The sequence below is a fragment of the Schistocerca cancellata genome, unplaced genomic scaffold (genome assembly GCF_023864275.1).
Source record: "Schistocerca cancellata isolate TAMUIC-IGC-003103 unplaced genomic scaffold, iqSchCanc2.1 HiC_scaffold_782, whole genome shotgun sequence".
Lineage (NCBI taxonomy): Eukaryota > Metazoa > Arthropoda > Insecta > Orthoptera > Acrididae > Schistocerca > Schistocerca cancellata.
In genome coordinates, this window is record NW_026046793.1 from 226,915 (window position 1) to 245,234 (window position 18,320).

An 18,320-nucleotide genomic window follows, 5' to 3' on the forward strand; every position below is an offset into this window, starting at 1 on the left:
CAGGCCCCGCCCACTGGCTTCAAAACAACGTACAGCGGAAGTCTGTAGCGGCATCTCCCCTTATTCCACCTCCATGCGTACAACGCGCTGTCAAAGTTATACCCTGGTTAGCTAACCTTAACCGGGCGTTGTACAACCGGCCCCTTACAAGATATTTTTCAACCTTTATAACATACGAAGCACACAGAAAATTTAATTTACACAGAGTGAATTATATAAAACTTGGACCGCAAACATTGCAGAAATGGAAAGTGCTATTGATGTGCGATATCCACAGAATGGATTGCTAGTCAGAGGCTTGTATTGTTAGCTCGTAGAGTGTCTGTAATAATTCTTGGTAGTGTATTTTTCGTACAAACACACACTTTTTTTGAATGGAACAACGAACATTGACACCAACAAACTAAAAGTAGGGTAAATTGGAATTTCAGTGGTGTTTGTTGAAGGATTCTAGTGCGAGTCATTTACGAGATACCATATTTTGAAAAGTTCCCACTCCAACACTTACCTAGGGTAACCAGCGTATTTTGAGTGAGGATTTGCACACGTGACATGTTGCCACTAAATTTGTCGCGCCTTCCCACACGAAAAAAAATAAAAAATAAAAAAAAATAAAAAAGTGCATGAATGTGTGTCAGGACTTGTAAACAGAGAAAGTAATTAAAACTTTTTGAACAACGACATTACAGGTGATGAGAGTTGGTGTTACTGATATGACACGAAAACCCAGCAAGTGACGGTTGCGGTCGAATGTGCAGACGATGGTCGTAGTACTTTTTATGTACATGAAATTGTGCATCGAAAATTTGTACTTCCTGGCAGAATGTCAGACTTAAGTATTTTTTTCTAAGTTTTAAAACATCTGTAAGAGGATTTGTGGAGGAAGGCCTGGAACTTTGGCTATCAAGTGTCAGGTCCATTTATCATGCCAATAATTCAACTCTGCAAAGATATCACACACAACCATAGGAGCTGCCTTTATTATTTATAACTTTATTCCTATTGGCCCCAGTGCTTTCCCATTTTTCACAGGCTTCACAGCTTTACAAATTTCTTGCGAGGTTATCTGTCGTGGACATGGATATTTATCTTCTTCCATCAAGTTTAACATGTCTTGTATAAATTGGTTTCTTTTCTCTGTGAGCAGCGCTTGGTAATACTTGACCCACTCCTAAGCTTATCGGAGGAATCTCAGCACTTTTCGAACCACCACCACCTTTCACACTCTGCTTGCGCTACTACCATCTAAGTTTTTGTTTATATCCTTTCTGACTTTCAGCACACCTCATTTTATGCTTTAGTAATGGCCCATTGTGCTTCTTTCTATTTAGCTTCGTATGTTTTATGGACTTCATCAAGCCAAGTGCTGAGCTATTTATTACAAGCCTCCTTTTTCATTTTCACCAATTTCTCTCCTATATTCCACCATTGATTCTTCCTTTCCCATCCCCCCCCCCCCTTTACCAGCGCTTCAAAGGCCACCTCAGGTATAATCACTTTGGCAGACCAATACATGCTTTCTACAGCATCATCCTTGATCAACTATTGAAAGAGAACTGTCACATGGATTGTGATCAACTTTTCGTTCCAACTACTATCAATGATGACAAAAACTGGGCCGCCAAATATTATGTAAACACTAAGGGAAAGAAGAAAACCATCCTTCCAAACATAAGCATATATAAAGTTCATTAAATATTTCAGACCAAGAGTTCTTGTATATAAAAAGTATTAAGCCAACCACGTAAAACTGTATTCAAAATTATTTACAGAAGGGGGCAGGATATTGATGGTTTCTAATTACTGGAAGACCGAGGATTTGTCCAAGGAAACATGAATATATCGTAGGCCCTACTGTTGAAATAAAACATCAGTAGAAATATCGTAAGAAAGACAAAGGATAACCCTTGTTTATATTTTTGAAATAGGACAACAACTGAGTGTCTGAAAGTTTGTATTACATGCATGCTTTGATATTAAGTGACAATTCAACTTTGAAAAAATTAAAGGTGAATCTGCAGTAGATCTTCAGGACAAACAAGATAATCCTTTCTCAGTTGGCGGCAATGCTAAAAATTACATGCACACACCTATTAAATCAGTCCCATGCATTGAGAATCATTATCTACCAACACAGAAGTCCCACAAGTTTATAGGAGGAAGAACTATAGCAGTTATCTATGGAGACAATGCTAATCTCTCTACATTTAAAAAAATATTCAAAATTAAATTCAATTAATCTTTGTGGCCAACACAGATTCAAGCGAGTTTGCAGAACTTACAATATCACAATATTTGACTATAAAGTGAAATAAGGAACTTGTTGTATGTGGCACGGGGAAGATGGAAGTGAAGGGAAATTTCAACACCCATGTACAAATTTATTGTAAAGATGGTCAATTCTTATGTAGGAGATTCTGCAGACTTTATATTTTACTCAGACAATTCTCATCCTTTAAAAAACTAAATACTTCATGAAAGAGCATACAAGAAATGGAGATGAGTATATTTGCCAAATGAAATGGACATGAAGTGAGGAAGCAATGTCTGTTTCACATCACTGTTCAGTAGATTACAAGCATGAAGAAAAATCCACAATTTCATGATGTCTTTGCATCATCATACGATTTCAGTGATTTTAAAAACCTTTTGAGTAAACTAGAGAAGCATTTCATGATGAACAGAGATCTTAAAAAAAATCCTGTTGAAAATTTAAAACAGTTCATGATTCATGAAGACCACTTCAAGTTATTGTAAAATTTTTTTAGTGAAGATTATCAAGCCGCAAAAATATTCCAAAGAGAAGTCGACAGAAAGAAAATTGAGTCAAACCATGAAAGGCAGAGTAAACTGAAGAGATATTCATGAAATACAAAAATATAATCTGCTAGAAAATAGAAAATCATTTGTTACTGGAAAGCTGTGCAAGCCTCCAAAATTTCAACAGAAATATCTAACAAAAATAATGACTTAATTTCTCTAGTCAATGGAAAATATGTCCCAACTCTTCATTTTAAGTTTTCTGGTCCTCTCAGTGTCAACAAAAACTAATTTTTCTTATTAATTGTACAAGCAAGGTCCCCAACGTCGATAGACATACAAACAAACACAAACATACGCACAAAATTCAAGCTTTCGCAACAAACGGTTGCTTCATCTGGAAAGAGGGAAGGAGAGGGAAAGACGAAAGGATGTGGGTTTTAAGGGAGAGGGTAAGGAGTCATTCCAATCCCGGGAGCGGAAAGACTTACCTTAGAGGGGAAAAAAGGACAGGTACACACACACACACACACACACACACACACACACACACACATTATATATTGTGAGCCTACAGTGAAGATCTCTAGCTCTTTAAGTAAGTGTCTGCAGGATGATCTTGGATGAGCTCCAACAATTATTCTGATTACACGCTTTTGTGCAATGAACACTCTTTTACTCAATTATGAGTTACCCCAGAATATGATGCCATACAAAAGCAAAGAATGAAAATAGGCGTGGTAAGATGTATATCGCCAAAATTTGCAATGACCCTAATAGCATAAGTAGCTGAACTCAAACGTTTCAGCAGATCTTCAGTGTGTGTGTTTTCTAGTTCAACCCCTCATCAATGAATACACCTAGAAATTTTAAATATTCTACCTTAGCTACAGATTTCCGATCAAAGTCTATATTTATTAATGGTGTCATTCCATTTACTGTGTGGAACTGTATGTACTATGTTTTGCCAAAGTTTAATTAGAGCCTATTTGCAGAGAACCATGATTTTCTGAAAAACATTGTTTACAATTTCACCACTTAATTCTTGTCTGTTGCGTGCGATAGCTATACTTGTATCATCGGCAAAAAGTATCAGCTCCGCATCTTCATGAATATAGAATGGAAAGTCATTAATATATATTAAGAACAGCAGAGGACCCAAGACTGAACCTTGCGGCACCCCATTCTTGATTGTTCCCCAGTTTGAGGAACCACCAGTTTTTCTGCATATTATGTGAACTGCTTATTTCAACTTTCTGCACTCTTCCAGTTAGGTATGATTTAAACTATTTGAGCGCTGTCCCATTCATACCACAGCACTTGAGCTTATCACGAAGTATTACATGATTTACACAATCAAAAGCCTTTGAGAGATCACAAAAAATCCCAACGGGTGACTTCCAGTTACTCAGAGCATTTAATATTTCGTTAGTGAAAGTATATATAGTGTTTTCCACTGAAAATGCCTTTCTGGAAACCAAACTGACTTAGCTCAGCCTCTACCTAGTGACCAGAGCAGTGTATATATCAGACTTTCACGTCACCTGCAGCGAGGCTAATGTGGACTACTATGGAGAGCTTGTACCACAACACCTGGACTATCTTGAGTTGAGTAATTTTCTATTCTTTTGAGTAAAGAACCCAACTAATACTTGCGCACAGTTTGTATTGTAGAAGAGGATACCGGCCACCAAACAATATCCCCTCCTTGCTTCCCACGGTATGTGCCTACCGTGAGAATGGGATGACAAAAAATTTTATTTTAACTGTTATTTTCAAACTGAGAAATTTTGTAACTTCCATATTAATATTACAAATTCTGAAAAGTGGTGAGTATACTTACTTGTTACAGACAGAGAGGCCACATTGGCAAAATCGACCAGCGCTACTGTTGTATTCATGTTTAGGATAAACAGTTGTTTCATTACATTAGAAAGTCAATTATTTTGTTAAGTCCCATAGTGCTCAGAGCCATTTGAACCATTTTGAACCAATTATTTTCACATTACAATTAAAAATTTATCAGGATACTAATTTTTTTCATATTACACAGTAGTCAGAAAAACAACAATGGTCATTTGAAATTCTCTTTAATACAGTTGTGGAAATCAAGTGGTTTAGCACTTCAGCTCTTACACCATCCAAAATTTTAGTGAAACAGTTACAGAGAGTTTCAAAGTTTTGTTCTGCTGAGCCTATCAATTTATTTGACGGGGAAAAGTTACAACCTCTGAAGTTTTAAACTTTAGATAATCCATCCATATTACAAAAACTTATGTATACACATATGTATGTTCCACATCTCCTAAACCACTGGATCAGTTTCAACCATATTTGGTACACACATCCCTTACTGTCAGGCAACAATTGCTGTGTGGGTAAGAACCACCTACCCATTACAGTTCAGGAGTAAAATGCCATACACATTGATAGGGAAAAACGGTCACATCATGCATGACGTTTAAATTTATTATAACTAAATAGCTGAACAGATTTCATAAAACTTGATAACAAGATAGCTCAAATCCTGAGGAAGGACAAGCCTTATTTACAAAGTTTACAGTACAAGATACTTACCGACGTTAAGAATCTTACGTGAATTAGGGGAAGTATTTACTTTTTCACTTAAGAACTTTATCATTTTTGAGAAAATGCTTGTGTTAATCAATTTGTGCTACTTGATAAAATTGAAAGAAACGAATACAGTGCTTATACAATCTTCAATGTGTTTAATCCATACTTCCAAACTATTTGTTACATAATATGTAGCTACTATGCTTGCTATCCAGTATTTGCCAACGGGAGTACTTAGTGACTTGCAACAAACTTTATACTAAATTTCAAACCGTTACTCAATTTTTTCTGACTAGCAGCCCTCACAAAATTATGAGACGAAAAAAGTTATCACATACTACATTTTGCAGTTTTTCAGTTCATGCAGTTAAAATGTCACATCAGGCATGATGTTTAAATTGATTACTGCTTTGCTGCTAACTCTATTACCAACGCATTTAGCAGAGAGTATTCACATTTGCTGCTGAATGTACCATAGAGGGAAGGGAGGGGGCAGACATGGACGGGGTGGAGGCGACAGATGGACGGAGAGGGGTGGGAGCATAATCGGTTGGGGGGGGGGGGTTGCATACACAGGCAGTGCCACATACTCAGATACTTACATATATGAAATCACAGTTGTGCATCGGTGCATTGCAAAGACCATTACTATGTAGTAGTATAATGAAGAAAGTAGTTTATTTTAATTTACATAGTTTATTTTAATTTACATATTTACATATTGCACAGATAAACGTATAAAAAGCTATAACTCAACCAGGTTCTTGCAAGTTAACAGAGGAACAAAACTTCATATTGTTTTAATACTTAACAAAAGTTATCTATAAATAAATTTGTAAATCCTAATTTTCAAATATGATTTCCCCACAACTTATTCCTTCATTTGCTTTCTTTCCACGAAAGCTGTTACACGATCCCAGTGTGCTGTATGCTGCAATATGTTCTTTCCATTTACAACCATATCTTCTGGAACACCTGTCTCAAATGGTTGTTGCCACCTAAAATATAGAAATAAAGTGCTTTTTGTGTTGATTACCCACAGCAACAAACAGTGGATGTAAGTGATACAATCAGCAAAGAACTACAAGCACAGATTCACAGGACATCACTGGCAGAAAGAGACTTATGACACTGATATCCAGCTACACATGTAACAATAAGGACAAATAAGATCAGGCATTAACTCACATGTACATGAATTTTTTATTGGATAGTCAGTTCACTAGAAAGGGAATAACATATTAAATAAACTGATAACATTCATCTACTGTTTCAAACAGACTGTCAGTAGATTAACATGTCCATTAAGTCTAAACACTATCTAATTCCTATAACGAATAACAAGTACAAATACATAAGTACTTAAGATGGATACATATTCATGTTCGGTGAGAAAAATCGACCAAATTTCACAGTAATCAACTACAGTGGAGTCGCGAGAGGAGATCACTGACAGTTGCAACTGACTTGGTGCACCTGCTTTCCGCACGTACACAGTACCTCCATGTTGTCAGTGCTCTACAGACGACTATGCTCCGATCACAATTACTCAATAGTTGACGTCTGTCACTTGCTGCTACAGTTTTGCCACATCTGTTGCCGGCTACCGCTCTGTTACAGGCAGCAAAGAAACACGGCAGGCTCGCTTCTCGAATGCTGTTATTGTGTAATGTAGAGCAATGTCTGAAGCGGTTGGCACGAGATAAGACAGCAATAGGAGATGATCTGTCCACAGCAGATTTTAAGTGACACACGACATAATTGCGCCAGAAGGATCATTGTACAGCCCTGAATTTAAACTTGTGTCCTAAACTAAACAAAACCCAGTGATTTGCAATGTAGCCAACAAAGTGGCAGTCAACAATCTACAGCAGAAGTAAAAATCACAATCACTTTTTTCACGGCTATTAGAGTTAACCTCTACAAGCAAACTCTAAGACCGAAAAACTTCAGTTTCAGTGCTAAAAGCAAATTGTAAGTTCTCTCTCTGACTGATTATCTGAAACCATCCTCTCACTGCCTACACCAGCTGCCGTATTACCAACCATTGAGCAGTCCTGTTTGGCACTCAGTTGCAGCTATAGACAGCACAAGCAGATTTCAATGAAAAGGGAATGATAGGAAGAAAAACAAGTGCAAATAGATGAAAATTCTGCTTCATGCAATGTCATGCGAAGCTTGTCTAACATAAGCTCGTCTCTAGGATTATAAAAACTGTATACGTAACGCTGAATTGCGCCTTGTGTATCAGGTATACTGAAATACAAAATAAGAGGGCCAGACTCAGGATTCGGGATCTGAAAACATCGTCAAGAAAGAAAGCCAGACAAGCACTTGGAAATGAACCAATTGCTGTGGCAGTTTGGCAACAGTGAATGTGTGTGACATTGAGCACTCCGATTTCAGGAAAGCAGATACAAAGCCAGAAGTGTCAACTAACACATAATTTCAATCCTACTGTAGTTTCCACCAGTAGTTCCCATGGAAAGCTGGCAACAGTCCTCCCAGCAATCATCTGTTGCCAGCCACTCAATGCCTGTTGTGTGTGGTGAGCAGCACTATCTCCTTTCATATTGTCCATGTTCCATCCTGGGTTTTCTATCCTTTGAAAATTTGCTCTGACTGAGCTATTTTGCACAGATGAATTTGTATCCTGCATCAAACTGTAAGGAATCTAGCTATTACTTATACATCTTTATCCAAATGATTTGAATGTTTCTCTCTAAATTACAATCTATCCATCATACATATAAAACGCAATGTTGTGAATGACTCATCACACCCAAACCAAACTGCCAAAGACAGGATCTTTAAATCTGGAGAGACTGTCGATATTGTACTGAAGGCATTGTTTAGGAAGGGATTTTTGAAATCCCACGCATAATAGAAGGAAAGCTTTTTGAAAATATTAGCTATTAAGTCGATTTTGAAGATAGCTCTAAAGAACTCCTGAAGTTTCTTTGAAGCTACAGCTATGAAAATTGGTATTTGTTTTCTTGGTTATAGACATTTTTTTAAAAAAAATCTGCGTTACAGTGTTTTTGGAAATTACAATGCTAATGTGGTGAAACAGAGAATGAGATTTTTTATGCAAATATTTCATTATGAAGATATTTTAAAGCTAAATCTCAAAACTGCAATTTGGCTTCTCAGTTAGAAATAAAAAAAATAGCTGTTACACTGTTGCTGGAAATTCAACTCCTTAGGGGATGAAACGAGAGATAAAAGTGTGTAAGAAAATATTTTCTTGTATTAAAAAACATTTTAACGTTAAAAATCTGAAAATTGGTATTTCACTTATCAGTTACATATAAAAAATGTGTTTTAGGGATGAACATTTCTATGGAAATGTCTCCACAAGAATGCAAAAGGCATGATTAATGCCCATCTTTGACTCCAGCTAAAAGAATCACTTTTTGGTAAGAAGTACATTTGGGAAAGACCATGCTTCTATGGCATTAATTAGCATGAAAAGTTTAGAAGTTAGTGCAATTTGTGAACAACATAAAAATTCAGTTTTAAAAAATCTGTGCAGAGCACACAGTCTGAGTGAGTGAAGCGGCAGATGCTAAGCTGGTAATCAATAAAACTAACTTTTACATGTAAATTATCTTTTCTGCAGAAGTTAGAATGGGTTAGACTTGTGAATAACTTAATCATGGGACTTTAAATTTAGATGCTTTATTACCAATATGAAAAAAAATGGCAAAAAAATAAATAATTTATCCACCGAGTTTTTCCTAAATACCCAGGTTTTTCTCAACCATGTAGAAGATGTCACCAGTGTGGAGCTGGAAAGAAAGAAAAAGAGAGAGAGAGAGAGAGAGAGAGAGAGAGAGAGAGAGAGAGAGAGAGAGAGAGAGAGAGAGAGAGAGTTATGGAATTATTAGGTTAAATGGTAACCTAACAGGAAGCAAACCATAGAAGATGGTTTAAAAACCACTGAGAACAAACATGTGGGCCGGGACTGTTTAATATTAATCACATTATAAGGCTGCTGCACAACCATGCCACAATGGTTTGGAATAAATTTAGTAGAATGACAATATCAATTGGGAATTCTATCTGCTGTAGAGAAGGAATGCAAAGTTTGTAAATGTCTCGGAAAGCACTAGCACATGTTCACACAAGTAGGACCATCTAACCAGAGCTTCATAAAAGATGCATGTGAAACATGTCCTGTTACCTTTAGTTGCTACTTGCTGAGAATTTCCTCACTCACTGACAGCATTTGGGAGATTCAAATGCATTATTAGCAAGTTTCTTCTTCTGAGTGTATTGTACCAGAGTTCTTGAGAATTTTATTTTCTTACAAATAAGTGTACATATTTTGAGTCAGAATAGCAAAATATGAATAGAATGTGCTGTGTATCAGACAAATATTTGGAATATGGGTTCAGGGTGAAAGTGAGGTAAGTTGTGCATCCAGACCATACCTGAATAACAACTGAGAACTATAAACAGTGCAGATCCAGGTAAGGGTACACGTAATTCCAACAGAACAATATACCTGTAATGGTAATAGCTTGCTACCTATGCCACTTTTCCTGAGACTATTTTAACAAACGATACTGGAAATAATGTGTTTTGGACAGATCTTTAATGTGGGATACCAATCTGCACATTTCATTATACAAAAGCACGAGTAAAAAAAAAAAAAAGGGCACATTATCTTCGCATACATTTCAATTAAAATTCGGCACTTAGTTTGCTTCTGTCAGTCAAACACAGCACACGACATGTGATTAAAAGTAACACCACTATTTTATCACACATACAGATTGAATACATGCAATGAGCATTAAATGTGTAATTCAGGATCAAAAACTGCAAAACCTTTAAGATTGCAGCAGAGTTAACATACACTGCAAAAGATCTCTTTGAAACATTTTCCGCACAGTCTACTGCAATAAAGTGTTGAGAAATGTGCTACCTATAGATCTCATCTTGCAGTTAGGTCTTTGTATCAGTAGTTAGGAAAGCAGACACAGTCTAACTCATTTAGGGAACCCTGGAACCAAAATTACAAATGGTAAACGTCCCAAACCTTCCCTGGTGTGGCAACCGTAAGCAGCATCTGAGCTCTACTGGACAGTTTAATGATTATGTGTGTGTTCTCTTCCTGTAGTCTTGGAAACTGTCATACTATACATTGGTTATAGAATACGAGTCATGTTGTAAGAATATACTCCAATCACAAGTAAATGAGATGAACAGTGAGAGCACACAAGATGCCACATATACCTCTCATAGAAATGAAAACAACGAACTGGTGAACAAAGGAATTCGAATCAAAACTTCCAAAACAAAACGCAAGAGTAATAACGTGTGATACTTGTGTAGAACAAATAGGATGTACGTACTCCTGGAGGTCCCTTCCTCACACCTTGCTGTTTCAAACTGACATTACACCATGACACTGCAATAAATACTTCTAAATATGTATGTTACAGTTTTTATATCCTGTAACATAGTAGTCAGTCAGTCCACGAAGATATGAATTTTGTTCTTTCAATTATTTAAATCAAGATTATACACTGGACATCAATTGAAATATAGAAACATACATTTGCTGGAACTCACCATACAGCAATGAGGTCTCTTAATGATTGAACCAGTTGATCATTAGACAGTAAAGCATCCATATGTTGATTCCACTCACAGGTATTTGAGAATTTGTTGGAACTTTCAGATTCACGTGTTTCATCTGAGTGCATGCCAATGAGATGCTCTGAACGAGGATCGTCTGAAAATTATTTTTGTTTCATAAGCCATATCAAAGTTTCATCATCCTAATGATTTTACAGGTGTCACTTTGTTCTATTTTATTAAAAATGCAGCATTTTGCAGAAATTAATTCAGCCAGACCATCGTGAACACAGTTCTTACAAAGTTCTGGCACATAAATCTAAAGACCAATCATTATTTGCAATGTTTTTCCAAGTTACCATTTCTTACCTGCGAGGATAGACATTTCAGGTAAACTTAGTGTCACATGTCTTGCCATCCTCTTTTGCGCCACAAGATCCAGTATATAGAACAAGTCATTATATGCTGTACCAAAGTCCAATGTCTCTTGTAAAGTAGAATCTCTGTTCATCAGTGATACCATGGTTTCATGCAACTGCAATCAAATAAAGATTGGGGGCACAATTAGGATATTGCAGTTCTGTCATTAACACCTCAAATAATAATAATAATAATAATAATAGAGGTGTTTTGCAGGATATGCTTCCTGCAACCACCCTAGAAGGAAAACAAAGAGAGGATGAGATGGTCAGATGAAGTTAACCGACACCTCATGTTCTGTTATTACCAAGCAACAAACCTAGGAACCAACACAACTGGATACAGATCACAAGTATACACAACATTTATTACCAGATACCCAGAATTAAAATTTTTAACAGAACAACGACTAGCTGATCAGATCCGTGTAATAATAAAAAATAACAGGATACCCCAGTCAGAATTAGAAAACATCAAACAACAAGTACAACAAATACTGGAACAAAATAATGTGCAATCAGAAGAAGAAGAAAATACAGTAATGGACTCAAACATCCCAGAGCAAACAAAGGACAACACGCATCAATTTTAAACAATCAGAGGAAAACAACATCTTCAGACAGCCACCAGAACAAGCACAAATAGAACACGAAGTGACACACATGTTAGATATAGAAGATAAATTTCAGCTGACATATATAGAATACAAAGACACAAATACAGACATTAGACCATTCTTGCATAGACCGCCAACTAACCCACAAGTCGAAACAACAATAAAAACTACCAACGCAATCTTACACAACAAAATAAATGAAAACAACTATGGAAGAGTTACAACTACTGGTTTATATAGGAGCACTCACGACACTAAATATACACACTAGGCAGAGATCAGAACCAACCAACACACAGAAGAAACCCACAAAACCAGCATGGCAACACAGGCTACAGATCAGAATAGAAAAACTGAGAAAAGACATCGGACAGCTAACACAATTTATAAAAAATGAAATGTCAGAAAAAAAACGAAAAAGCTTAGGTAAAATCTCACAACAAGAAGCGATAGATCAATTAGATGAAAAGAAGCAGAAATTACAAGCATTGGCCAAACGACTTAGAAGATACAAAAAATGTGAAAATAGAAGGAAACAAAACCAAACATTCAACACAAACCAAAAGAAATTTTACCAGACAATAGATAACACACACATTAAAATAGACAATCCACCAAACATAACAGACATGGAACACTTCTGGAGCAACATATGGTCAAACCCGGTACAACATAACAGGCATGCATGGTGGATACAAGCAGAATCAGACACATACAAGATGATACCACAAATGCCTGAAGTGATAATTTTGCAACATGAAGTCACCCAAGCAATTAATTCTACTCACAATTGGAAAGCCCCTGGAAAAGATAAAATAGCAAATTTCTGGCTAAAGAAGTTCACCTCAACACATTCACATCTAACTAAATTATTTAACAGTTACATTGCAGACCCATACACATTCCCTGATACACTTACACATGGAATAACTTATCTTCAACCTAAAGATCAAGCAGACACAGCAAACCCAGCTAAATATTGCCCCATAACATGCCTACCAACAATATACAAAATATTAACTTCAGTCATTACACAGAAATTAATGACACATACAACACAGAACAAAATTATAAATGAAGAACAAAAAGGCTGTTGCAAAGGAGCTCGAGGATGTAAAGAGCAACTGATAATAGATGCAGAGGTGACATATCAAGCTTAAACTAATCAAAGGTCGCTACACTACGCATACATTGATTACCAAAAAGCTTTTGATAGTGTACCCCATTCATGGTTACTAAAAATATTGGAAATATACAAAGTAGATCCTAAATTGATACAGTTCCTAAACATAGTAATGAAAAATTGGAAAACTATACTTAATATCAAAACAAATTCAAATAATATCACATCACAGCCAATACAGATTAAGTGTGGAATATACCAAGGAGACTCATTAAGTCCTTTCTGGTTCTGCCTTGCTCTGAACCCACTATCCAACATGCTAAATAATACAAATTATGGATACAATGTTACTGGAACATACCTGCACAAAATCACACATTTGCTATACATGGATGATCTAAAACTACTGGCAGCAACCAATCAACAACGCAACCAATTACTAAAGATAAAAGAAGTATTCAGCAATGATATATAAATATGGCTTTTGGAACAGACAAATGTAACAAAAATAGCATTGTCAAGGGAAAACACACTAAACAAGAAGATTACATATTGGAGAACCACAGCAACTGCATAGAAGCGATGGAAAAAACAGATGCCTATAAATATCTAGGATACAGACAAAAAATAGGAATAGATAATACAAATATTCAAGAAGAACTAAAAGAAAAATATAAACAAAGACTAACAAAAATACTGAAAACAATTGACAGCAAGAAACAAGACAAAAGCTATAATTACTTATGCTATACGAATATTGACTAACTCATTTGGAGTAGTGAAATGGAGTAACACAGACCTAGAAGCACTCAATACACTTACACGATCACAATGCCACAAATACAGAATACATCACATACATTCAGCAACTGAAAGATTCACATTAAGCAGAAAGGAAGGAGGAAGGGGATTTATCGACATAAAAAACCTACATTATGGACAGGTAGACAATTTAAGAAAATTCTTTCTAGAACGAGCAGAAACTAGCAAAATACACAAAGCAATCACTCATATAAATACATCGGCTACACCACTGCAATTTCATAACCACTTCTACAACCCTTTAGATCACATAACATCAACAGATACAAAAAAAGTAAATTGGAGAAAGAAAACACTACATGGCACAGCCACACATCGATCAAGACGCATCCAACACATGGCTAAGAAAAGGCAATATATACAGTGAGACGGAAGGATTCATGATCGCAATACAGGATCAAACAATAAACACCAGATATTACAGCAAGCATATTATTAAAGATCCCAATACCACAACAGATAAATGCAGACTTTGCAAACAACAAATAGAAACAGTAGATCACATCACAAGTGGATGTACAATACTAGCAGATACAGAATACCCCAGAAGACATGACAATGTAGCAAAAATAATACATCAACAGCTTGCCTTACAACATAAACTAATAAAACAACACGTTCCCACATACAAGTACACACCACAAAATGTACTGGAGAATGATGAATACAAATTATACTGGAACAGAACGATTATAACAGATAAAACAACACCACATAACAAACCTGACATCATACTCACCAATAAAAAGAAGAAATTAACACAACTAATTGAAATATCCATACCCAACACAACAAATATACAGAAGAAAACAGGAGAAAAAATTGAAAAATACATCCAACTGGCTGAGGAAGTCAAGGACATGTGGCATCAGGATAAAGTCGACATTATCCCAATTATACTATCAACTACAGGAGTCATACCTCACAATATTCACCAGTACATCAATGCAATACAGCTACATCCAAACATATATATACAACTACAAAAATCTGTAATTATTGATACATGTTCAATTACCCGAAAGTTCCTAAATGCAATATAACATATACCATACAGTTACAAGGAAGTCACGCTTGACCGAGGTCCGCGTCACGTTCCATTTTTAACCAGACTTAAGTCTGAGAAAAAAAAAGTCAATAATAATAATAGCTCCTGTATCAAAAAAAAAATTAAAAAATGGCAGCCTCGATTCTAAGAGAGATGAAATCATTTATTACAGAAAATCTATTTCATTCACTACAGGACCCTCTTCAGTGCAAATATTAGTTTTAAAATTTGTGCAATAAAAGCACATATTATAACTTCAACATGACCTCAACACACAATAAACGTTGGATGAGGAGTATGTTGATGATTGGTTTGTGGGCTGATTAACCGCACGGTCATCAGTGCCTGTACAGTGTCCCAATCTTTACACAGTCAAATTTTAGCCATGTTCACAAATAATGATGATGTTGAAATGATGGCGCAACACAAACACCCAGTGCCTGGGCAGATAAAATGGCCGAACCAGCCGGGAATCGAACCCGGGACTCTGTGATCCAGAGGCAGCAACGCTAGCCATTAGACCACAAGCTGCGGACGGCCATGTTGAAGTTGTTAGTATGTGCTTTTATTACACGAGTCTTCAATACTTATTTTTGTACTGAAAATGGCCATGCGGTGACAAATCAATTTGCTGTAATAAATTATTTCAAATCTCTTACAACTGAGGCTGCCATTTTTCTTCTTTACAGCACTAATACTGTGGTAGTTGAGAACATGGTTTCCAGAGGAATCCAACCTCAATAAAATAATTTACAACTACAGAAACTAACTTACAAAAATGAATTTTAAAGGGGAAAAAAACATTTTCTCAGCTTCCGGAATGTGTTCGACACAATTTCATACCTTTGACAACAAAACAGGAGCATATGGAATATTGGACAAGCTGAGTGATTGGACTGAAGATTTTCTAGGTAACAGAAAACAACATGTTATTTTCAATAGAGAGAAACCTTCAGATGTACAATACATAAATGTCCTAATGTTGAAAGTACCATGAAGATATTCATGGAAAATACTGTTGTGTACAGAGATGTTGCAACACTAGGAAATTGAATCGAAATCCAACACAATCTGCAAATGATCAATGCTTGGTGCAGGGATTGGCAGGTGACCCTCAACGTAAAACAAATTTAATGAATTGCAAATAAATAGGCAGGAAGACCCACTGCTATATGGCTGAACAACTGCAGAACACTCACTGGATGCAATCACTCCCATAAAACATCTAGGAATGTACGTATGGAGCAGTTTAAAGTGGAATGAACACATGAAACTTATTGCTGCGGCTGACACCAAACAGACTCATTGGAAGATCCTGTGGAGATGGAGGCAACCCACAACGCAGGCAGCTTACAAAACCCTTGTTCAACCAATACTTTATGAACCTCATCAGGCTGGTTTCTGTATCAGACAGGAAAGACACAAGAACAAGGGCATTCAAAGAAGAGCAGCACATTTCGTTAAAGGTTCATTTAGTAAGAGAGTGAAGATGATGCTCAGCTAATCCCAGAGCGACGCTGCAAGAGAAGCATTCTGCACCACTGTGCTCTTTACTGTCAAAACTTCCAAGAGCGTACATTCCTAGAATATATATATGAAGATAGTAATTGTACTTGAGAGAACAGATACCATTGATGACTGTGCAGCTTCTCTAGAATGAATGATACTTGAAACCTTCAGCTGCCTACAGGTGTTGATATACCTCGATGGGGACAGCTGAAAATGTGCCCCCCGACCGGGACTCGAACCCGGGATCTCCTGCTTACATGGCACACACACACACACATTTTCAGCTGTCCCCATCGAGGTATATCAACAACACCTGTCAGCAGATAAGGGTTTTAATTAATTATCATTTATTCTAGAGAAGCTGCACGGTGATCAATGGTATCTGTTCTTTCGAGAACAATTACTATCTTCATATATATAGTTAAAGGCTATCCAGCCATTGACGTTCGTCTGTGCAAATGCGCACAGGTTGCCTGAACTCTTATGGGAATAGACAACTTGGTGTGCGCGAGTAATGAGTGGAAGGGCAAATATCTATTAGGTACATTACGTATATAGACGGTGGACAGTTGGGAATGTGGGTCTCACGGGAAGCGTGCAAGGGATAAGTCCCTGCAGTCGCACTATTCGTCTGTACCCTCGGTGGCTCAGACGGATAGAGCGTCTGCCATGTAAGCAGGAGATCCTGGGTTCAAGTCCCGGTCGGGGAACACATTTTCAGCTGTCCCCATCGACGTATATCAACAACACCTGTCGGGAGCTGAGGGTTTCAATTAATTATCATTCCTAGAAGAGTTACTAGTATATTGCTTCCTACAACATGTACAGGGTGTACATATAGTCCGGGAACACACTATTTATTGCACAAGAACCAAACATTGGACAGATATTATACATGTCATTTTGAAGAGAAACCCTGAAAGTTTTTTTTTTATGTATACCACCACAGCGTAGTTTGGTAAGTTGCTGATAATCAGTGCTAGTTGCAAATGTAGCGCGTTCAGGTGCAGAGCAAGCTTTCTGTGTGTTGGAATTCGAGAAAAACAAGTGTGCTACAGCTGTTCAATGATTGTTTAGAACCAAGTATGGCAAGAAGCCACCAACATGGAAGGCCATTTACCACTGGCACAACAAATTTGTTACGACGGGTTTCTTGTGCCCGACAGAGAGAGGCAGATGTCCCAGTGCAAGTGAAGTGAATGTGGAGCACGTACGAGAGACATTTGTAAAGACTCCAAAGGAATCTGCTCCAATGACAGTGTGGAAAGTCCTGTGACAGAAGCTGTCCATGAAACCATTCAAATTGGAGCTAGTGCAGAAGCTCAATGACGACAAAGACAAGTGTTTTGAGTTTTGTTTGCAGTTGCAACAATTGAATGAGGATGGGGATGGCATTGTTGATCGCTTAATTTTTAGCGATGAAGCCACTTTTCACACTAATGGGAAAGTGAACAGGCATAATTGTTGAATATGGGGTTCAAAGCATCCACATGAATGCATTGAATTTGAGCACGATTCCCCAAAGGTAAATGTTCTTTGTGCTGTGTCGCGTCAAAAACTGTACAGGCCACATTGTTCTTTGCCGAGAGTACTGTCACTGGATATTCCTACTTGGACATGTTGGGGCAATGGCTGATGCCTCAAATGCAATCAGACTCTCCGTTCATCTTTCAGCAGGATGGGGCTCCACCCCGTTTTCATTGCGAAGTTCATCGGTACCTGAACACGGAGCTGCCGCATCGATAGATCGTCCTTGCTACAAAAGGGGACAGCTGTTTCATGAAAGGGCCTTCCCGATCACCAGATCTCACTCCGTGTGACTTTTTAATGTGGGGACACATTATAGATCTGGTGTATGT

At 37.1% G+C, this 18,320-nt stretch overlaps 1 protein-coding gene across 5 annotated transcripts in view; it reads right to left on the reverse strand.

Moving 5' to 3' along the window:
• Nucleotides 1-6,009: 6,009 nt before the first annotated feature.
• LOC126143123 (disks large homolog 5-like) overlaps nucleotides 6,010-18,320 on the reverse strand; it is a 1,046,479-nt gene continuing 1,034,168 nt past the window's right edge. For 2 of the 5 annotated variants that reach the window (XM_049915311.1, XM_049915308.1), the window contains exon 10: nucleotides 6,039-6,332. In XM_049915311.1, the coding sequence (XP_049771268.1) occupies nucleotides 6,206-6,332 (127 nt within the window). In that variant the 3' untranslated portion in view covers nucleotides 6,039-6,205. Of the gene's footprint in view, nucleotides 6,333-18,320 lie in introns of all 5 variants that reach the window. The other 3 variants (XR_007529639.1, XM_049915310.1, XM_049915318.1) reach the window with 3 other exon arrangements.